Below are 17,242 nucleotides of genomic sequence, written 5' to 3' on the forward strand. Positions count from 1 at the left end.
CAATGTCATGGGGCATAACTTGCTCTACCAAATACTCCAGTGAAATTCCTGCTCCTGTGTAGAAATGGTTTCTGAAGTCACTGTTGGATATTTGTTCTGATCCTTGGAAGCCTCCTCCCAGCAGTCTAATTTCCTGGTTCTTTCCAGAAAGCCAGTCAGGCTACAGTGTTAGCTATATGTTCATTAAATACACAAATCTACTACTTTCCTTTCACTTCATTCTCCACTTTGAGAGTGTCCTTAGAGTTGAACTTTTCATGTTTTTTTGCTGGCCAAGTTAATCCCTTTGGGAAGGAATTAAAAGCTGTGTTTTACGGCTGCCTTCTCCCTTGTGTTCAGGCAAAATTCTCTGTGCCCAGACTCTGGAGCTGTGGTGGGAACACCAGGAAGCCTCTCTCTGGGTGACAATCCCATTCTAGGGGCTGAGTGATCAGTGCAGTGGAGAGACAGCAGCCAGAGTCCTCTTGATTGTCTCATGTTACAGCCACCTCATGAGCTGGGGAAAGAGTGGTCAGTGCCCAGCATTCTCAGCACAGCAGGAGCACAGCAGAGCCTTTGTACCATGAGGAGGGGCTGGTGCAAGAAGGGTGTCCCCACTTTTCACATGAACCGACAATTGGCCGAAATTCAGCAATAGGTAGCTGAGGGCAGGAGAGGTAATGCTGAAGTCCTGCTCATCAGTAAAAAGCCCCCCTTCTGGAAGCTTAGGGAGAAGGAAACTTGCCTTCTGCTTCTCGGTTAAGCGCTCTGGAGAGGAGTGATCACTTGCTGAGCTGGGATCAGAGAGGAGGTGGACACAATTCAAATGCCACCAGTCTCCCCTTTCTCACAGAATTTCCACCGATTTTCGTGAATAGATGTTCCTCATTTGCTGTTTGCCTTTAGGACAATTTCCAGAAGCTTCAAATGGTTGTTTTAAAAGAATTCCCACCAGTTTCACTGGGGAGTGGGTCAGCGGAGCTCCTCATATTGTTTTATACCCCCTAGCGCATTGAATACAATGCCCACGTCAGCAAACCCTCTCCAGACTGATAGACAATGGCACTGCAGGCTGTAATATCATTTCTCATTTTATAGAGAAACAGAATTGACAAAATTAACTTTGAATGGTTTTAAAAATGTATTGCCTGCTTCAAAAAATTATTGTTTAGAGTATTAACAAACACAAGTGTGGCTTCCCATTAAAAATACCTTAGTCATTTGATTAGAAACTATTGTTAAAAAGAAAACCACAGGCCCAAAATGGAGTCACTTTTGCTAGTCCCACATCACCAAACTGGGGCTCAATACCTAACCTAACTGCAGCTTCAAACTTCCCCAGGAAAGTAGTCTTACATGGTCATTCTGTGATTTTCTGATCAGCACCAATGACGTAATCTGCCACATGGGCTCCCTCCATCCCCCAAAGGAAGATGAGGTGGTCCACATAATAAGACATTTTTGTTCCCAAGGGTGATAACCTTGTCTGAAATAATCCTTTTTGCCTGTTTATGACTTCCCCTCCTGCCTTTAAAATCCTTTCCCTGTCTGTAGCCCTTTAGAACTCCTCTCTACTTGCTAGATGGGATGCTGCCCGATTCTTGAACAGCTCAATAAAGCCAATTAGATCTTTAAAGTTTACTCAGTTGAATTTTTGTTATTTAACAGGTTTGATGGCAGTAACAGGATTCAAAGCAAACTTTGGAAAGCATTTGGGACAACGATGAACACAGGAGTGGGACCCATAAACCTCTTTTGAGTTCTCTTTCTCACCACTTCCAAAGGCTGTGGATAAATTCTTTCTGGGTTCTGAGGTCCACATTCTCACTTAAAGCCCCCAATCTAATTGGCTTTCCAGTCAGTTCCCCATTTTTCTGGATACACCAGTGCCACATTGGGAACTGCTGGTAGCTCAGACCACAATTCCCCATTTGATTGGAAGCCCCAGCTCTTGATTCTGTCCCCAGATACCATGCTGGGTACTGCCCGTGGCAGCTGCAGTTTCCCATCTACTATTTGGCATCAGTCTGCAGTCCCTATTTGTTGAGGTCTGCTGGTTCAATTCCCCACTCCCAGGTTCCACCTTGGGAATTGATGCTGTGCATAGTGCCTTTCCATGGTCAGTCTGCAGTAACATCTTTTGGTTATTGCTGGTATGTTAAGGTGCACATGTTTATTTTTCTTGTTTTATGTAAATAAAGGCTATTGCTAAAAAGGATCTGAGAGATCAAAAAGTTGCAAAAATTGGTAGGTAGAGGTGGGGCAATTAAAACCTGTTAGAGTGCTCACCACCTAAATAAAAGGCTCCCATGTTAGGATAAGTTGGTCATGGATTGGGTCAGAATGACTCTAGGTCACCCAACAACCTCAAGAAAATTTCCATGCAATGAGGTCCACTGTGAAATCACACAATCTCCAACCCAGCGGAACATCCCATTGAGTATAAGTTTGTCTCTGAGAAGCCTGAAAGTTTAGCTAAAAGAAACAGAGTCCTTAAAAATCTAAAGAGCTAAGTGTGCCACCTTCAGGCACACATGCTTATTTTATATCTAAGAACTATGGTGCCAGAAGCTATAAACCTGTACAAAAATGGCAAAATCGTACTAAGATTTTTTTTGTATCCTGAGAGCTTGGCTTGGTAACTATCAAGTTGTGACCCCCAAAACAAGGTTGGGTAGAAGTGTGAGCTGCCCCCCATTTGCAGCTAGATCAGGCTGGACAGAAATGTGAATGATGCTGCATTTGCAGCTACGAGTCCTGCCAAACTGCTATCCGTCTCAGGGAAATATCAATAGCTATTATGAGGAATGTCCCATTCAGTAAGATCATCTAAGAAAGGCACTTAAAAACACATATGCAACATTCCATAAATAGCTTCACTAAAACTTTCACTGCAAAAAGCTAATGAAAAATTAAAGCTATAAGATATACCGAAAATAAGACTACATGACCATAAGCAAAAGTTCACCAAGTTAATGGCCTTACAGACTCCCCATATCTACCTTCAAAGGTGGGCCACCATATATGCTCCTCTCAAAGTTAACTGGAATCTGAGGGATTTTTTGGTAAACTACTACATTGTTTCTTTAAAGAGTCAAGAGAAACTAAAATTAAAATTACTGAAAAACCTTGCCAAATTCTGCTAAATACCAGAGCTGCATGCTCTATTTTAAACACCTCTTGGAGCCTGCAGATGGGATCCTGGGAGAACTGGCAAAAACCTGCTTCTCCTAGATCACTGTCTGTAGCTAAGTTGAGAGGGAAATCAAATTCCACGTTGTCCCTTCCTTTCCAAATCCAAACTAATTGGTTACTGACCCTTTCTTTCCCGAGGACGGCTACTGCCTTCTGGCTTCTGTCCTTAGAACCTGGTTTGGCGTTCTGCCTGCCTCATTCATGCAAGTTGTCACTTACTTCTTTTGGCTATCTTTAAGAGGGACTCTAGAACTTGTGAAGACAGTATCTTTTGCACCCTCCTTGGGGATGACTCTTCAGTCCAAGAGGTTGTTCGATATTGCCAGAAGGATTCACTGCTTGTCCTGGCCTGTCCTGGCTGAAACCTGACAAGATGTTCCAAGGAGTTAACAACTTTATAACCAGAAATTTGGCCAAATTGCATTTGTACTCAGAGTCTGATGGAATTTTTTTCTTTTCCTTTTTCTCTAAGCTAAATTTACCCAGAGAGAAAGGAAAACATTCCAACACAGGTGGATGGGTGTGTCAGTCCTCTAGCATCTAGGCAACAACCCAATTCTTTTTTTTTTTTAAATTTTTTCCTTTTTCTCCCCAAAGCCCCCCAGTACATAGTTGTATATTCTTCGTTGTGGGTCCTTCTAGTTGTGGCATGTGGGACACTGCCTCAGCATGGTTTGATGAGCAGTGCCATGTCCGCGCCCAGGATTCGAACCAAGGAAACACTGGACCGCCTGCAGCGGAGCACGCAAACTTAACCACTCAGCCACGGGGCCAGCCCCCAACAACTCAATTCTTTGAGGAATTGAGAGCAACTGTCCTGGTCTCACAAATCCTTACAGAACTAGAAATACAGCTCTAGAGGAAGTTAAAAGTCCTTTACCAATCCCAAAACCTGCCCTATTCATCTCAAAAGGCTTATAAATTTTTGCTCTTAGGAAATCAAAGTCCTTCTTGGACAGATTTGCATCCCTTCCCTGTGCCTCTGAGATGTAAATGTTAAAGTATGAACTTCAGGGAGGTCATTTTTATCAGGAGAAAAACGAAATAGGGAAAGGTTGCTTGAAACTTGGGCAAATGAAAAAACCTTTTTTAGTGTCTCTCCACAGATATCAGTCAAACGCTTTAGCCATCTGAGTAGGTAAACTTAACTTATTCCATCTACCAGAAAAACAAATTAGATTCAACTTTCTAAAAACTAGTGGGTTTTAAATTATCATACCTGTCTCATGGCTAAAATTTTTAAATGAAAACTATAAAGTCTCTATTTGCATTCTTCTGAATGTGTTATAGATATGTAGGTATTTTTCCACCTGTGGATGGTATTACAAAAATTAATTTGTAAATAGTTCTATTTATTTGGCTTAAATAAACAAGCACTTAGTATTCAAAAAATTCTCAAAAATATAACAGAAACTAACACAAATGCTTTTCAGGTTGACATGATCTTGGAAAATATTCAGTATTAAAGCTAGTTGAAGTGTGTTGATTTAATTAAAATAGACGTGTTTAGAGTTATGAACATTCAATGTAACGCAGGCACACAATTCTTTATTCTACCTCGGTTTATTACTCATGAGTCCGTGTTATCTGTTACAAAATTTTTCAGCAAGAAAAATTAGTTTGGAATGATGGCTGACTTTTTCTACTGTCTAATGAAGTTTTTGTGGGTAATCTAAACTTAGTTGTTAAGAACAAGGAAAATAATAGGTGTAAGTAAGATAAAAAGTTCTAAGTGTACTTCTTAAATAGTCTCCCCAAATCTTTTTGGTAACCTGTAACCTTAAAGTTCTGCTGAGTTAAGTTACATGATGAGTTACGTTAAACTGACTATCCAGATCATTTCCAAATAAAAGAAAATACTGAAACATTAATTACTGAACACGCGTTTATCCACTTTGGCTTTCTTCTACAGAGGAATTAAAGATCTTTGTATCTATTAGTAAATATGTCTTGTGTCATGCTGAAAAATGTACCAAGAGGAAACACATGTTTCTAGAAACTATAAAAAATATTTGTGGGGCTGGCCCCGTGGCCGAGTGGTTAAGTTTGCGCGTTCTGCTGCAGGCGGCCCAGTGTTTCGTTGGTTCGAATCCTGGGCGCAGACATGGCACTGCTCATCAAACCACGCTGAGGCAGCGTCCCACATGCCACAACTAGAAGGACCCACAATGAAGAATATACAACTATGTACCAGGGGGCTTTGGGGAGAAAAAGGAAAAAATAAAATCTTTAAAAAAAAAATAACATTAAAAAAAAAATATTTGTAAGTCTGCCAATCCACACAATGCTAATGTAAAGACAGTTCAAACTTGTTTCCTTCTTGGTTTTCAATAGAAATTAAAAATTTCTGAGTTAAAATTCCTACTACATGTACTTAAAACTACTAAAGATAATAAGGAAATGGAATTTTATTTGTGCTCAGAAGTGCCTAAGATTGGAATAAATTTAATTAGGCAAATGAGTTTTAACATCAAAAGTTGCTGCTGCAAAATTAGTATCTGGTTTTCTCTCTATTTAAAGGACAAAGTTTTCTTGAATGATTGGTGTGCTCTTGCTAATCAGAGATTATAAAAAGTTTGTTTCTTTCCCTTTTTTAAGTAATCTGCCTAGAGAAAAAAAAACAAAGATCTTGTGTTTTGCCAAAATAATCACCTATGCCCCATGTTGTCTTCATCAGGTCTTTGATTACTTGAACTCAGTACTCTCCATATTAAAAGAGCTAAATTTTCCTCACAACTATGTAAACTTAGAAATCTTTATTGTCACTTTGGTCAAACAGATAATTAAGTGTTGGTTCATAATGCTCTGTGATCTTATTTAGGCAAGTATCTCAAACTTTTTGATATTTTGACAAAATTCTCCAAAATCCAATTCTAAATGAAGTCTTTCCAACTTTGAAATAACTGTGAGTTTTCCTAGAAATCCCCTGGAATAGATTTGTTCTCCCTCTTTATAAAAAGGGACATGTTAAACTAATTAGGCTTATTTGATAATGTGTAATTAGATGGGAAGCATTGGCAAATAAGAAGTAACACTAAGCCTCTTTATATTGTGTCTGCATAGGTAAATGTTCTAAGTGTTCCAGAAATTGTCTGAGAGTTCTGGAAATCTGATATGTCCTGCTATTATGTTATCAGTCAAAATTCCAGTTATTATCTTAAAATGTATGTTACAAAAATAACCAATTTTCCTTGTTAATTCCATTATAATAAACACTCATCGGATCTTTAAAAATGGGCATTTTTAAGTCTTTGTCATTTGCAGAGAGTTATTGTTTTACTCTGATGCTTTTACAAAAGTGTCCCAGCAAAAATGCTTCATCTTCAAGGAGATACAAGGAAAGGACTTTCTGACAAGTCTAACTTTCTAGTAACATTAAGATTGTAAAAATGAATTGCTAAGAATAAAGACTGCTCTTAAATCTCCTTGGAAGAAACTGTACCAAGATGTCATCACTACCCAGAAGACAACAAAGCTTGGGGGGCTCGAACCTTGGACGTGGCCCTCCCAGCTCAAGCAGGTTCCAGCTGTCTTCTGGTCCTGTGCATATATATCCTGGTGACCTCCGAAACAAATTGAAAAGGAAGAAAAGCAGCTGACATGGAAAAGAAAAGAAAAGACTGCTTCCTTCCAAGATGTCTGATCAAGGATTCTGACTGGCTAAATTCTTACTTATAAAACCCTCATTTTCTTTCTTTCCTTTAGCCTGGCATTGGCCTGGAGAGATAACACCATCAGTTCTATGTTCCAGGCCATTGCTAAGAGGTGTAACCTCTGGAATCGAGACCATTTTATTTCAAGGTAGGAGAAAAATGACTTCTGGTTTTAATGGGCAAATGCAACACTCCCTCAGAGTTGATGACTCAGAGACACACAGATGTTTCTTCCACAGACACACAGAGCCCAGGCCCTCTACACTCCTTCCCAGTTTTCTTTACTCTTTAGGGCCAGTCACCATCAGGCGCTTGGTATAATTTTACATATATATCTTCTGTCTTATCTCCTAAAAATGCCAGCTTTAATGTGAACAGGATAATTGCTCTGCTTTGTTCACCAAAGCACCCTACCACAAGACCTATCACACCAATACTTCTTGCATATCGGGGCTCACAGAGAGACAGACAGATGGACAGACACACACGCACACACACACACTCATATGGAAGCTTTAAACAAACCTCATCACAGGCCCAGATCTTCACAAACTGTGTTGTTCTCACTCCCATCCCTCCTGGTAGAGGGGTGTCTCCTGGCTCCCAAACCAATCCCCAAAGAGGGGGTCTCAGCCCCTCCAGATGGGGAAGGGATTTCACCCTTCCTGACACCACACAGTACAAACAGGACATCCCTACAAAAAACACAAAATGGGAGACTGGATGGCAGTCAGGGTCCAAAATGGCTGCAGTCATGATGTTCCAGCCCCTCTCACTGCTATAAAAGCATCCAGAAACTCCCTCATCATGAACTGTCCCTTTGTCACTTTGCTTTTCTATTGCGAGCTCAGTGAGGGGACCAAAGGTGAGCCTCTCCTCGCTCAGCCCCCATGTCCCCTGCTGCAGGCTCCTTGGGAAACATCAGCTCTGCTGTGGACTCACATTCCCACAGACCTCACTCCGTCCTCCCACGGTGGCGCCACCATCTTCACTGAACACTTTCTCCTGAGAATCAGCATCTAATTTGAGATTTTAATTTATAGATGTGAGTAAGTGACAACATGGACAGGCCAATGTCATTTAAAGATTATTATTACTTACATTTACCAAGACAAGGGGGCACGCCATGCCAGGCAGGGTCCCAGGGGCTGCATCAGGTTTGCTCAGGAGGCAGAATCAGGAGTGGGACACAAACCTAGGCCACAGCGTTCATTTGGGTCCCACAGGAAATGTGAGTCAGGGCAGAGTGAGCAGCTCAGGACTGGCTGCTTTGAACAATCCCAGCAGCCTCTGGGGCCTAGGGACAGTCCTGTCATCTGGTTCCTGGCCCTGCGTGGGTTTAGGGCAGGGAATACTGTCTGGTGTGTGAGAGGCAGATAGGAGGTCTGTAGGGACAGGGCACTGGATCAGGCAGCATGCACATGAGAGGCCTGCTCCAGTCAAGCTGTCCACCGCCAACGTGGAATGAGATGCCCCTAGAGGGGCAGGGTCTCCCTATGTCTGAGAGGCCCCCAAGATATCAAAACATCTTAAGTGACAGAAAATAAAACACATGATTAATACAATCAGAAAGAAGACGAGGATTTGTCTGCTCACGTCAGTTCAATTCAACATGGCGACGGAGGTGCTACCAGGGCAGTCAGGCACCAAATGACATAACAGTATTCCAGGTTTTAAGGACATACACACACAGCCCCCCACACAGACAGACAAAATCCATAGGCTTTCTCACTGGACACACATGTGCACACACCCACACACTGACACTTGAAGTCACAGACCCTCAGAGATAATGGCCCAGAGACACACAGCCCAGGCCCTGAAGAGGGAGAGTCAGGGCCCACGATGGCTGCAGTGATCACCGAGTCCCAGCCCCTCACACTGCTATGATCACTTCCAGAAACACGCCCCTCACCACGTGCTCCTTCCTCATTTTGCTTTCCCAGTGGAAGCTCAGTGAGGACAACAAAGGTCTGTGTCCTCACCCAGCCACCGTGTCCTCCACAGGGGTCTCCACAATCTGGGATCACCCCGTGAGGTTTCACCTGCATGCACACCTCGAGCAGGTCCACTCAAGACTGTCCTCAGTGAGGTCCTCATCACTGCCCTGCTCTGGAATGTTCACTGATTGCAGGTGGAGGCCTCAGGACCTCAGACACCAGGACTCCAGCCACAGAGCCATCACCTTGGGAACCTAGGAAAACACTGGAAGTTATTGCAAGAGCACATTGGGACATAGCTTGGTTCACTTCTGCCTCTTCCCTTCAAGAAACAGCGGGCCTGGCCTGCAACAAAAGTCGGGGTGTCACCTGTGCCTGCGCACTTCACAAAAGGTGGGAATCCTTGCAGTTTCTCACCACTTCCCTTGCCGTGGTGCCCACTGCATTCTGGGAGCCATGATTAGGGAGGGGGCCCTGGGACTGTGGAGGATCTGGCTGAGATCACCATTCCCCACAGGCCTTGCGGCTGGAACTCTGCAGGGTGAGTCCTGATCCAGAGAAAGTAAGCACTGGCCTTGGTGGGTGGGCTCCAAACTCACTCTGGAGGAGGGTTCTGAGGTGGGGGAACTGGGCGTGGTCAGCACATGAGCCACTGACACCATCGGGTGGAATGTGCCAGAGATCTCAGGGAGAGTGATTTAGGTACAGCCAGGCACCTGAGGGACTCACAGAGCTCAGACAAGGGAGGGCATCTCTTTGAGACTATTGTGGAACTGTGCTTGTTAGTGCAGAGATGATGTTCCTGTGACAGTGGGGAGTACTGTGTTCCAGGGGCCTGTGCCTCATGACATGGGTTCTGGGTTCTGCCACTGCCACACCTCACAGTCACCTAGGGTTGCAAATGTGAAAACAAATACAGGAAATCTCATTTTAAATGGAGTCAGGGAGCCCTGAAGGGCGAGCTCTCATGAACTACTACTCACCAAACCTTGCAGAGCCCAAACAGGAAGGAGTGTCCCTCCCATTCCACAACAGGAAGAAATTTACTTCACAGACCCCAGTAGGAGGAAGGAAGAATTTCTCCTTGCCCAGCAACAGCCCAGCCAATGAGAATCCACCACACTCAGCCACTGTCACCATCCTGATCTCTCCTCCTCCTTCCATGGACTTCTGTTGTGAACAGCCCCTCCCAGCTTCCTCCTGTCCTCTATAAGAGCAAGCTCCTTTGTCTGTTCAAACATTTTGCTCATTGGCTCATCAAATGTAACAAATGTACAACAGCAATATAAAATATACAATAAACCACAAACTGTGGAGGCAGAAGGTTTATGCAGGAGATCTCTGTGCTTTCTGAGCAAGTTTTCTGTAAACCTATTAACTGCTCTTAAAAGAACATACAGTCTAATAGGAATAAAATAAACACAGAGACATTAATATTTACCACTGATGACTGACTCATGACAGAAACAGACCACCTCTCATTCAATTAATTTGAACTTATTTCAATAAGCCATGATGGTGCTCTATGAGGCTAGCACCCTGAGACATGGAAGAGAGGAGAAACTTCCACTGAACGCCTTGTTAAGAGCCCAGTATATTCCCAGAAGTGAAATGAGTGCCTTCGTTACTATCAGTAGTGTCGGCAACTCCCAAGTGGATAAAGAGTGTCCTGGTGAGAGTTTGTGTGTGACCTTCATATGTGTAGAGACAAGTGTTACTTTGACTTATATTGAAGGTAACTGTGAAGCAAGAGACCCCTGGAGTTCTTTTTCCACAAAAGGGCAACTCTAAGGGAATCATCCATAGTCTATAATGTCTGCAGCTGGAGCCAGTTGTCCAGTGCTAAGATAACTGCTTAATGTACAGTCAGTTGTGATGACCCTTGGGTCTGGTCCTTCATCACAGATGTCCCAATAAAGACATGAAAGTCAACAACTCTGCCTAGGCACCATCATGTACAAGTGTGGTGCTGTTGTCCCTAAATTTTGTGAGCTTGCATTGCTTTTCACTCAAGGAGTCCTAAGGAGCTCCCCAGGGAGCCAGGGGGTGTCGGAAAGGAGTGACCTCCTTCTAAACCATGACGCCTGGCAAGAGACTGAGGTCAGGGAAGACCACCCCCTCAAGCAGGTAGGATATCCCAGAGGGCCCAGGTTTGGCTCCATCATGTCTCCTGGGGAATCTCAGTAGTCATGCTGAGCTCCTGGAGTGCTATTTCCAGGTCCCAAGTCAAAATGGACTGCTGGATAGAAGGTCCCATGCTCAGGGCCATCTACTGTCAGGGTAGCATTCTAAGTAGAGGTCATTGCAGCTCTAATGGCACCTGGTATGGGGCCTAGGGCAGGTTCTTGCACCAGAAGCCTACGGACAACTTAAGGCCATTATGGGTACCCCAGGAGGAGTGATAAAAGGTCACTGAGGCCTCTATAGTGAAGGAGTCTCTGAGGGCACTAACAGGGGTTATGGTTATATGACAATTTGAAGAAAGTCTCCAGACGTTTGCAGTTGGAGTGCCCATTCAAGGCGGCAAATTTGCAAGTAAATTAGCAGCACAAATAAGCTCAAGTAAGATTTGTATACAAGAAACAAGTTATGGGGCCAACCCCATGGCCAAGTGGACTCCGCTTCAGCGGCCCAGGGTTTCAACAGTTCAGATCCTGGGTGTGTACATGGCACTGCTCATCAAGCCATGCTGAGGTGGTGTCCCACATGCCACAACTAGAAGGACCCACAACTATGTACTGGGGCGGGGGGGGGGGGGCTTTGGGGAAAAAAAGGAAAAATAAAGTCTTTTAAAAAAAAGAAAGAAAGAAATATGTTACCTCTGGAACAACAAAAGAACCTAATAAATATTGTGGGTGCTGAGAGGAAGAAAAGCTATTTCTTCATGGTCTCAGAGAAGGAGCGGATCTCAGATTATCAAATAACTTTCAGAAATTTAACAAAATTGTCAGGGCCTCATATTATATGAGTAGTAAAGTCAACTCCACTTTTTGTGAGCTCCTTTTTTCAATATTTCTATATCCTAAATGTCCTCAGAGGAGATGTCATTAATTAACATCCTACCTGTGTTCTTGGAGAAACCAGGATGAGTTCAGACCCCACCTGCAGTGACTGTGGGAGGGCACAGCTGTGGAAGATCCATGAGAATAACCCAGTAAAGGGGCATCATGTCCCTTCAGAGGGGAAGGCCAAGTGCAGCTGAGAGGCTGTGGACACAGGACTGGACAGAACAGACTTAGCCAAACCTGTGAGAGCAGGATACTTATCAATTGCTGATTGGCTGTGGTCAGTAATTTCCATAATGTGGGGAGGTGCTATAGAGGTCTGTGTGGTGCAAACACAGCCTCAAGTTGAGGTAAACCACTCTGAGGTGTCAGTCCTTCTTTCCAGGTTTAATAACAGGACAAATCAGGCTGTTAAAAGAAGCACTGGGAATAATCAACCCCTCACTAACTAGGTTTTCTATACACACTGTAATCCTTCAAGGCCCTGGGTAATTTATGATGGGCCATATTAACTCCTTTCTTTGTGGAATAAGGTCCCTGGTGTCCCAATTTGTCAAGCCAGTTTGTAAGTGTCAAAGACTTGACTTAATTTTAACTCTTGCTCATTGGATCAGAGATTCCCAGGTCACTATGGGATATTTTAGGACAACGGGTGTTATAACCATGGAGAATCTAGGCAAGACTGCAGTTCTGAGGGCTAAAGATGAAACATTTGTCCTATTTTTCCTCTATATTATATTCCTCAACACCCCTAAGATCATCAGGGGCAGCTTCCTTAAATTTAGTGGGATCCCAGGTATAACTGTAATTTGACACCTGGTATTGATTAACTGCTGGAAGTTTCCTGAATTAGTGCATTACACCAGAGAGCAAAATTAATTCAGACCCTGTGTTGTAGAGGCCCAAAAGTAAAGCCGTGTACCTTTGTGATTTGTTAGGTAAACTGTTTCAGTTTATTCTGGAAGTCCAAGTGGGTCAAATTAAGGACCTTTGTCTCAGTATTTTATCTATTGTGTCCTTCCTCTTGATCTTTCCTGTTTTGTTTTCATCATGGGATACACTTCAGGGGAGGGAGTACTTCTCTTCCCTGGTATTTACAAATTTTTTCCCACCCGAGAGCCTCAAAACAGTGCCACCAGGGCTGGGAGCCTCCCCCATGACAACTGGCTGCTTTATAGGGTTAAACCCTGGGCTTAAGTCAGGTTTGAACTAATCCCTTGTGCCAGAGGGGTGCCATGGGTGTTGTCCCCTCTAACCCTGAAGGTCAGGGTCTTTGTAGCAGTAGAGGCAGGAACAGCAGCAGAGGTACTGAAGGGGCCTGGGGAGCCCTCTGGTGTTAGGAGCGTGGACTCACCCTGCCACCCACTGCCTGCCTTTCCCCATCTCTTCTCTTGACTGCTCTTTCAGGAGTGACCATCTGATGGACCCACCTCTTGCACAGGGTATAGTCCCTGTCCACCATCCCCTTCCCTGGGTTATGTGAGGCCAACCCAGCTTCTGTCACAGCTTCACTCTAACACACAGATAAAGCCTGACAAAGACATTGAACCAGGACTCATTTAAGGAGGCCCCAATCCCGCAGTCCTGCTCTGAAATGCCTATACATTCTTGAAACTGCCAACCCTGTTCATCTGTACATAGAACTGAGGCTAGGTAGGGTCAACAATGCAACACGGGGCAGCACAGCTCACAGCACAAGCTCCCCAGCAAGAAGCAGTCCACAGAGCATGCCGCCACCAGGCAGCAGAGAGGGGGAGCAAGTCAGAGCAAGAGAAGACAGACCCACGGGTGAGGTCATGTCTGGACATGCTGCTTAGGGCGCCAACTGTGATGGTCCCTGCAGAGGGGTGGTTCCGTGATGAGACTGATGCCAGGGACACACACAGGGTAGGAAAAGGCTTAGGACTCACATAATAGAGGTCTGAGGGGAGGGCAGGGCCGGCCTCTCAGGCAGCTCTGACAGGGCTCAGAAAGCAAGGAATGGAGCCTGGCCTGGGGCTTCAGTGGGCCTGGGGGTGGGGCCGGGGCAAGAGCTCTGCACACAGGCAGGGGCTGGGGTGGTGGGAATCTCCTGCCTGCTCTAGAGGAGAGAGCACCCAGGCTTCCTCCTCAGCTTGTCCAGGTCGGGGCACAAGGGGAGGAGGGTGGGTGGGGCTTAAGCTGTGAGCAGTCACCCAAAAATGTGGAGTCTGACTGCTCATTATGAGGACAAAGTGGGTAAGAAAAATATGCAGTCTCATTGATTTATATAAAGAAACATGAACAGGAGGCTCAGAAATGATCAAGACTGTGTATTTGGGGGTGACTTGAGCACTAGCGCAGGAGGGGACCAGGGTATGTTGGCCAGAAGTCTTCTTCAGTTAGTTCAATCAAACAAGGAATTTTATATTTTTTAATTTTAACTCTGGTATGTAGGAAACCATTCTAAGATTTAATTCCTTTAAACACTACAAGTTACAAAAGTGTAAACCATACAAAATAAAATTTTCAAATCTCCTCTTTCTGACTAAAAGGACATGCAGCATCCTAGTTTGTCCTTCCGCTATATCTCAATCTGAGAGTATTTTCAGTAACAAGTGGCATATTATAATGCAATCAGGGTTTGTGTTTAACCCCTTAAATGCATTGGATTTCCAAAGGTTTACATAAGCTTTCAGTCTCCCTGACATCAATTAAAATAGAAATTCAATTGCTTTAGACTTTTAAATTTCTATGTTCTGTAGAGAGATGCACAGCGAAAAACCTATCTAAAAATGAAAAAAATTTCTTGCTTTCTTCACATTGTCTCTCTCAATCAACTTAAGGACCCAAGCACTACGGGAAACTAGAGCCAAAGGGCTGCATTATTCCATCAATAAAGGAATCCAAAGGAAAGAAACACAAACACTGGAATCAGCTCAGATGAGCAGCCTGCTTCCCACTAGACAGAAGGAAAGCTACACTCAGAAGGTCCCGTGTTCCTGACTCTCCTGGTGGAGACAGAGCCCTGGAGGGGGTCAGTCCCTGGAGAAGGAGGGGAGGGCACCTGAGCAGCCACAAGAAGGAGCTCTGGGAGCCCCACACACCCTCCTCTCCCCAGGGAACAGTGCACATGCTCCCTCTCTCAGGCTCCATTCTCACAGTGAGGAAACTCAGCTGGATCCAGTTTAAGGTTCTGACCCAAATGGACCCCAGATTAACGGGCCCTAATCCAGGACACAGAGCTCCTGACTCTCATAGACTTTCTCAGTGTAAACAAATTACTCTCTGAGTGCACCTACACTGTGGATGCAAAACTGGAATTATGTCTAGAAACAGGCCCAAGGGAACCACAGCTACAACCTCAGAAAGGGCGTCACTCCCCACCCCATGAGCACGTGCACCCCCAGCTTTCCAGGGCTCTGCAGCTCCTCTCAGGATCAAGGCTCCTTCCATGGGGGTGTGAACAGTAGGACACCTGCAGGGGAGGCTCCCCAGGAAGCACAAGTGGGCCTTCAAGTCCTTTCCTTTGCAGTTTCAAGAGGGGCCTTAGATTCACTGGCCTCAGGCCTCTGCCCACACTGGAGTTATTTGGAGCACCACTGATATTTTAAATGACACAAACCCAGTGTTTGAACAATCCAGCTAAAACACTCAAACCAGTCTTTATGTGGAAATGAGGAAAGAAAATTGTATGGCACATTGCTGGCTCAACAAGAAACTTCATAAAAATGTATTGCATTCTGGAAAAAATGATGTTAATATACCCCTACCTCCATGACAAGAAAACTATTTATAAACTGTTAATCAGACTTGAACACTTAAACTCTGCAAATCTAAACACTGGAAATCCATTTGAACTCACACACACACACACACACACACAAAACAGACCTCAGAATATTACTACCCGCAATGGAAGGGAAAAAAGGAAAGAAGAATTAAGTACATGCAATGTAAAACCGGAATATTTTATTTTTTCTCAAATTCACCTCTTTCTTCTTCCTTTGGGAATATTTTGTGTTTTAAGTTCTATTGATTAAATAAGGTTTTATTCATTGAAAAACTGACACTAAAATAAAATGAATACATCTTTTAAAGGTGACTGACTCAGGGACAGCGCTGTCTGGACACATCATCCAAAAATTTCTCAAGAGGAGCCTCCACCCAAAGGACTTCCAATAGCATGTCTGCGCCCAGGAAAGATCCTGAGGGAGAGGCACAGGGATTTCACACAACATAGTTCCAGGTGGTTATAGGCTGCTTTTCAGTCAGGTAAAATATCCACGCACACAAAACAAATCTTTTAAAAACAGCCATCACTGGCCGTGAGAAAATGATAAACAATTAAAATATTGGATCTGTTTCAAAGCCACCAAGGAGAACAAAGACTTGATAATAATGCTGTTAATCAAAGGCAGGAATTTGGAATTTGGGAATTGGGTGAGAGATTGGACATTTAAGCAACTGTTGGCAGTCCTAGAAAGACGGAGACTGGGCAGACACGGTTGTGGATTTGAAACCCTTCTCCCCAGACATTTGGAAAACTCAGGGGAAAACGGAGGCCTCCTGGGGAGACAGAAAGGACTGGGGACCCCACAAACTGGGGGCCCCTCCGCGCACGGACCTCGGAGACCGAGGCCCGACTGTCCTGCGGGCCCTCCCGCGGGCCCCGCACGGTCTGGGACACGCGGGGCTGCGGGCGCACAGCGGCCCAGAGACGCTCCGGCCCAAGTCGCCGCGCGCAGGGACCACAGGACGCCCGGGGCCCGGCTGCCGGCCCCGCCCCCACGCTGCGGCCGGAGGGGCCTGAGGGCCGAGCGGCGCCACTGCGGACTCGGGGCTGCAGAGCCCGGAGGGGACCGCAGGAGGCCGGGCCCGCCCCGCCGCTTCCCACCAGCCCCTCCTCCCGCGTCCTACCCCTGGGGCCGCACACTCACCATTTCTAGGGCTCCTGGGTCTCCTGAGTCTTTCCTACGACCCCCACGGCCAGGGCAGGTCACAGCGGGACAGAGGCTGAGGCAGGGCCACCAGGGACCATTCCCTGCAGGGACAATGGATTCCAAGCATGGAAGGAGCGGGAAGAGACGTCCACTTTGGGCCAGACACGCCTCCCCCAAATCCTGACTCCGGGCCCCAAACTCTCACCATTTCTACGTTTCCTGGGTCCCCGGAGTCCTTCCTACGACTCTCAACGTCGGTACAGGTCGCAACTCGACAAGACAGGCGACAGAGTCACGTGGAGCCTTTAATGGCGGGGAGACGCGGTCCCCGGCGCAGCCGGAGCAGCAGCAACTTCCGGGGGGTCGGGGAGCTTCGCCCCACCCACCTGCCCCGGCGCCGTCTCTGATTGGACAGTTCGAAACACTCGCGACTTTGTGTCTGAGTGACAGCCCCTGAGTTTAGGTGTCTGAGCCGAAAGCCAGTCAGAACTCGTCCTCTGCGGGGATGTTTGTGTTGAAACCTAGTGGTAGGAGGTGACTTGTTGAACTGTGATCCCTCTTTACAGATG

General features: G+C 45.4%; 1 protein-coding gene across 1 annotated transcript in view; it reads right to left on the reverse strand.

Annotated features, from left to right (window-relative positions):
- LOC106824405 (zinc finger protein 709-like) overlaps nucleotides 1-16,874 on the reverse strand; it is a 48,964-nt gene extending 32,090 nt beyond the window's left edge. Inside the window, exon 1 of the mRNA XM_044751799.2 lies at nucleotides 16,671-16,874. Coding sequence (XP_044607734.1) covers nucleotides 16,671-16,673 — 3 coding nt within the window. The 5' untranslated portion in view covers nucleotides 16,674-16,874. The remainder of the gene's footprint in view (nucleotides 1-16,670) is intronic.
- Nucleotides 16,875-17,242: the final 368 nt, after the last annotated feature.

The sequence above is a fragment of the Equus asinus genome, chromosome 20 (genome assembly GCF_041296235.1).
Source record: "Equus asinus isolate D_3611 breed Donkey chromosome 20, EquAss-T2T_v2, whole genome shotgun sequence".
In the NCBI taxonomy this organism is placed as follows: Eukaryota; Metazoa; Chordata; class Mammalia; order Perissodactyla; family Equidae; genus Equus; species Equus asinus.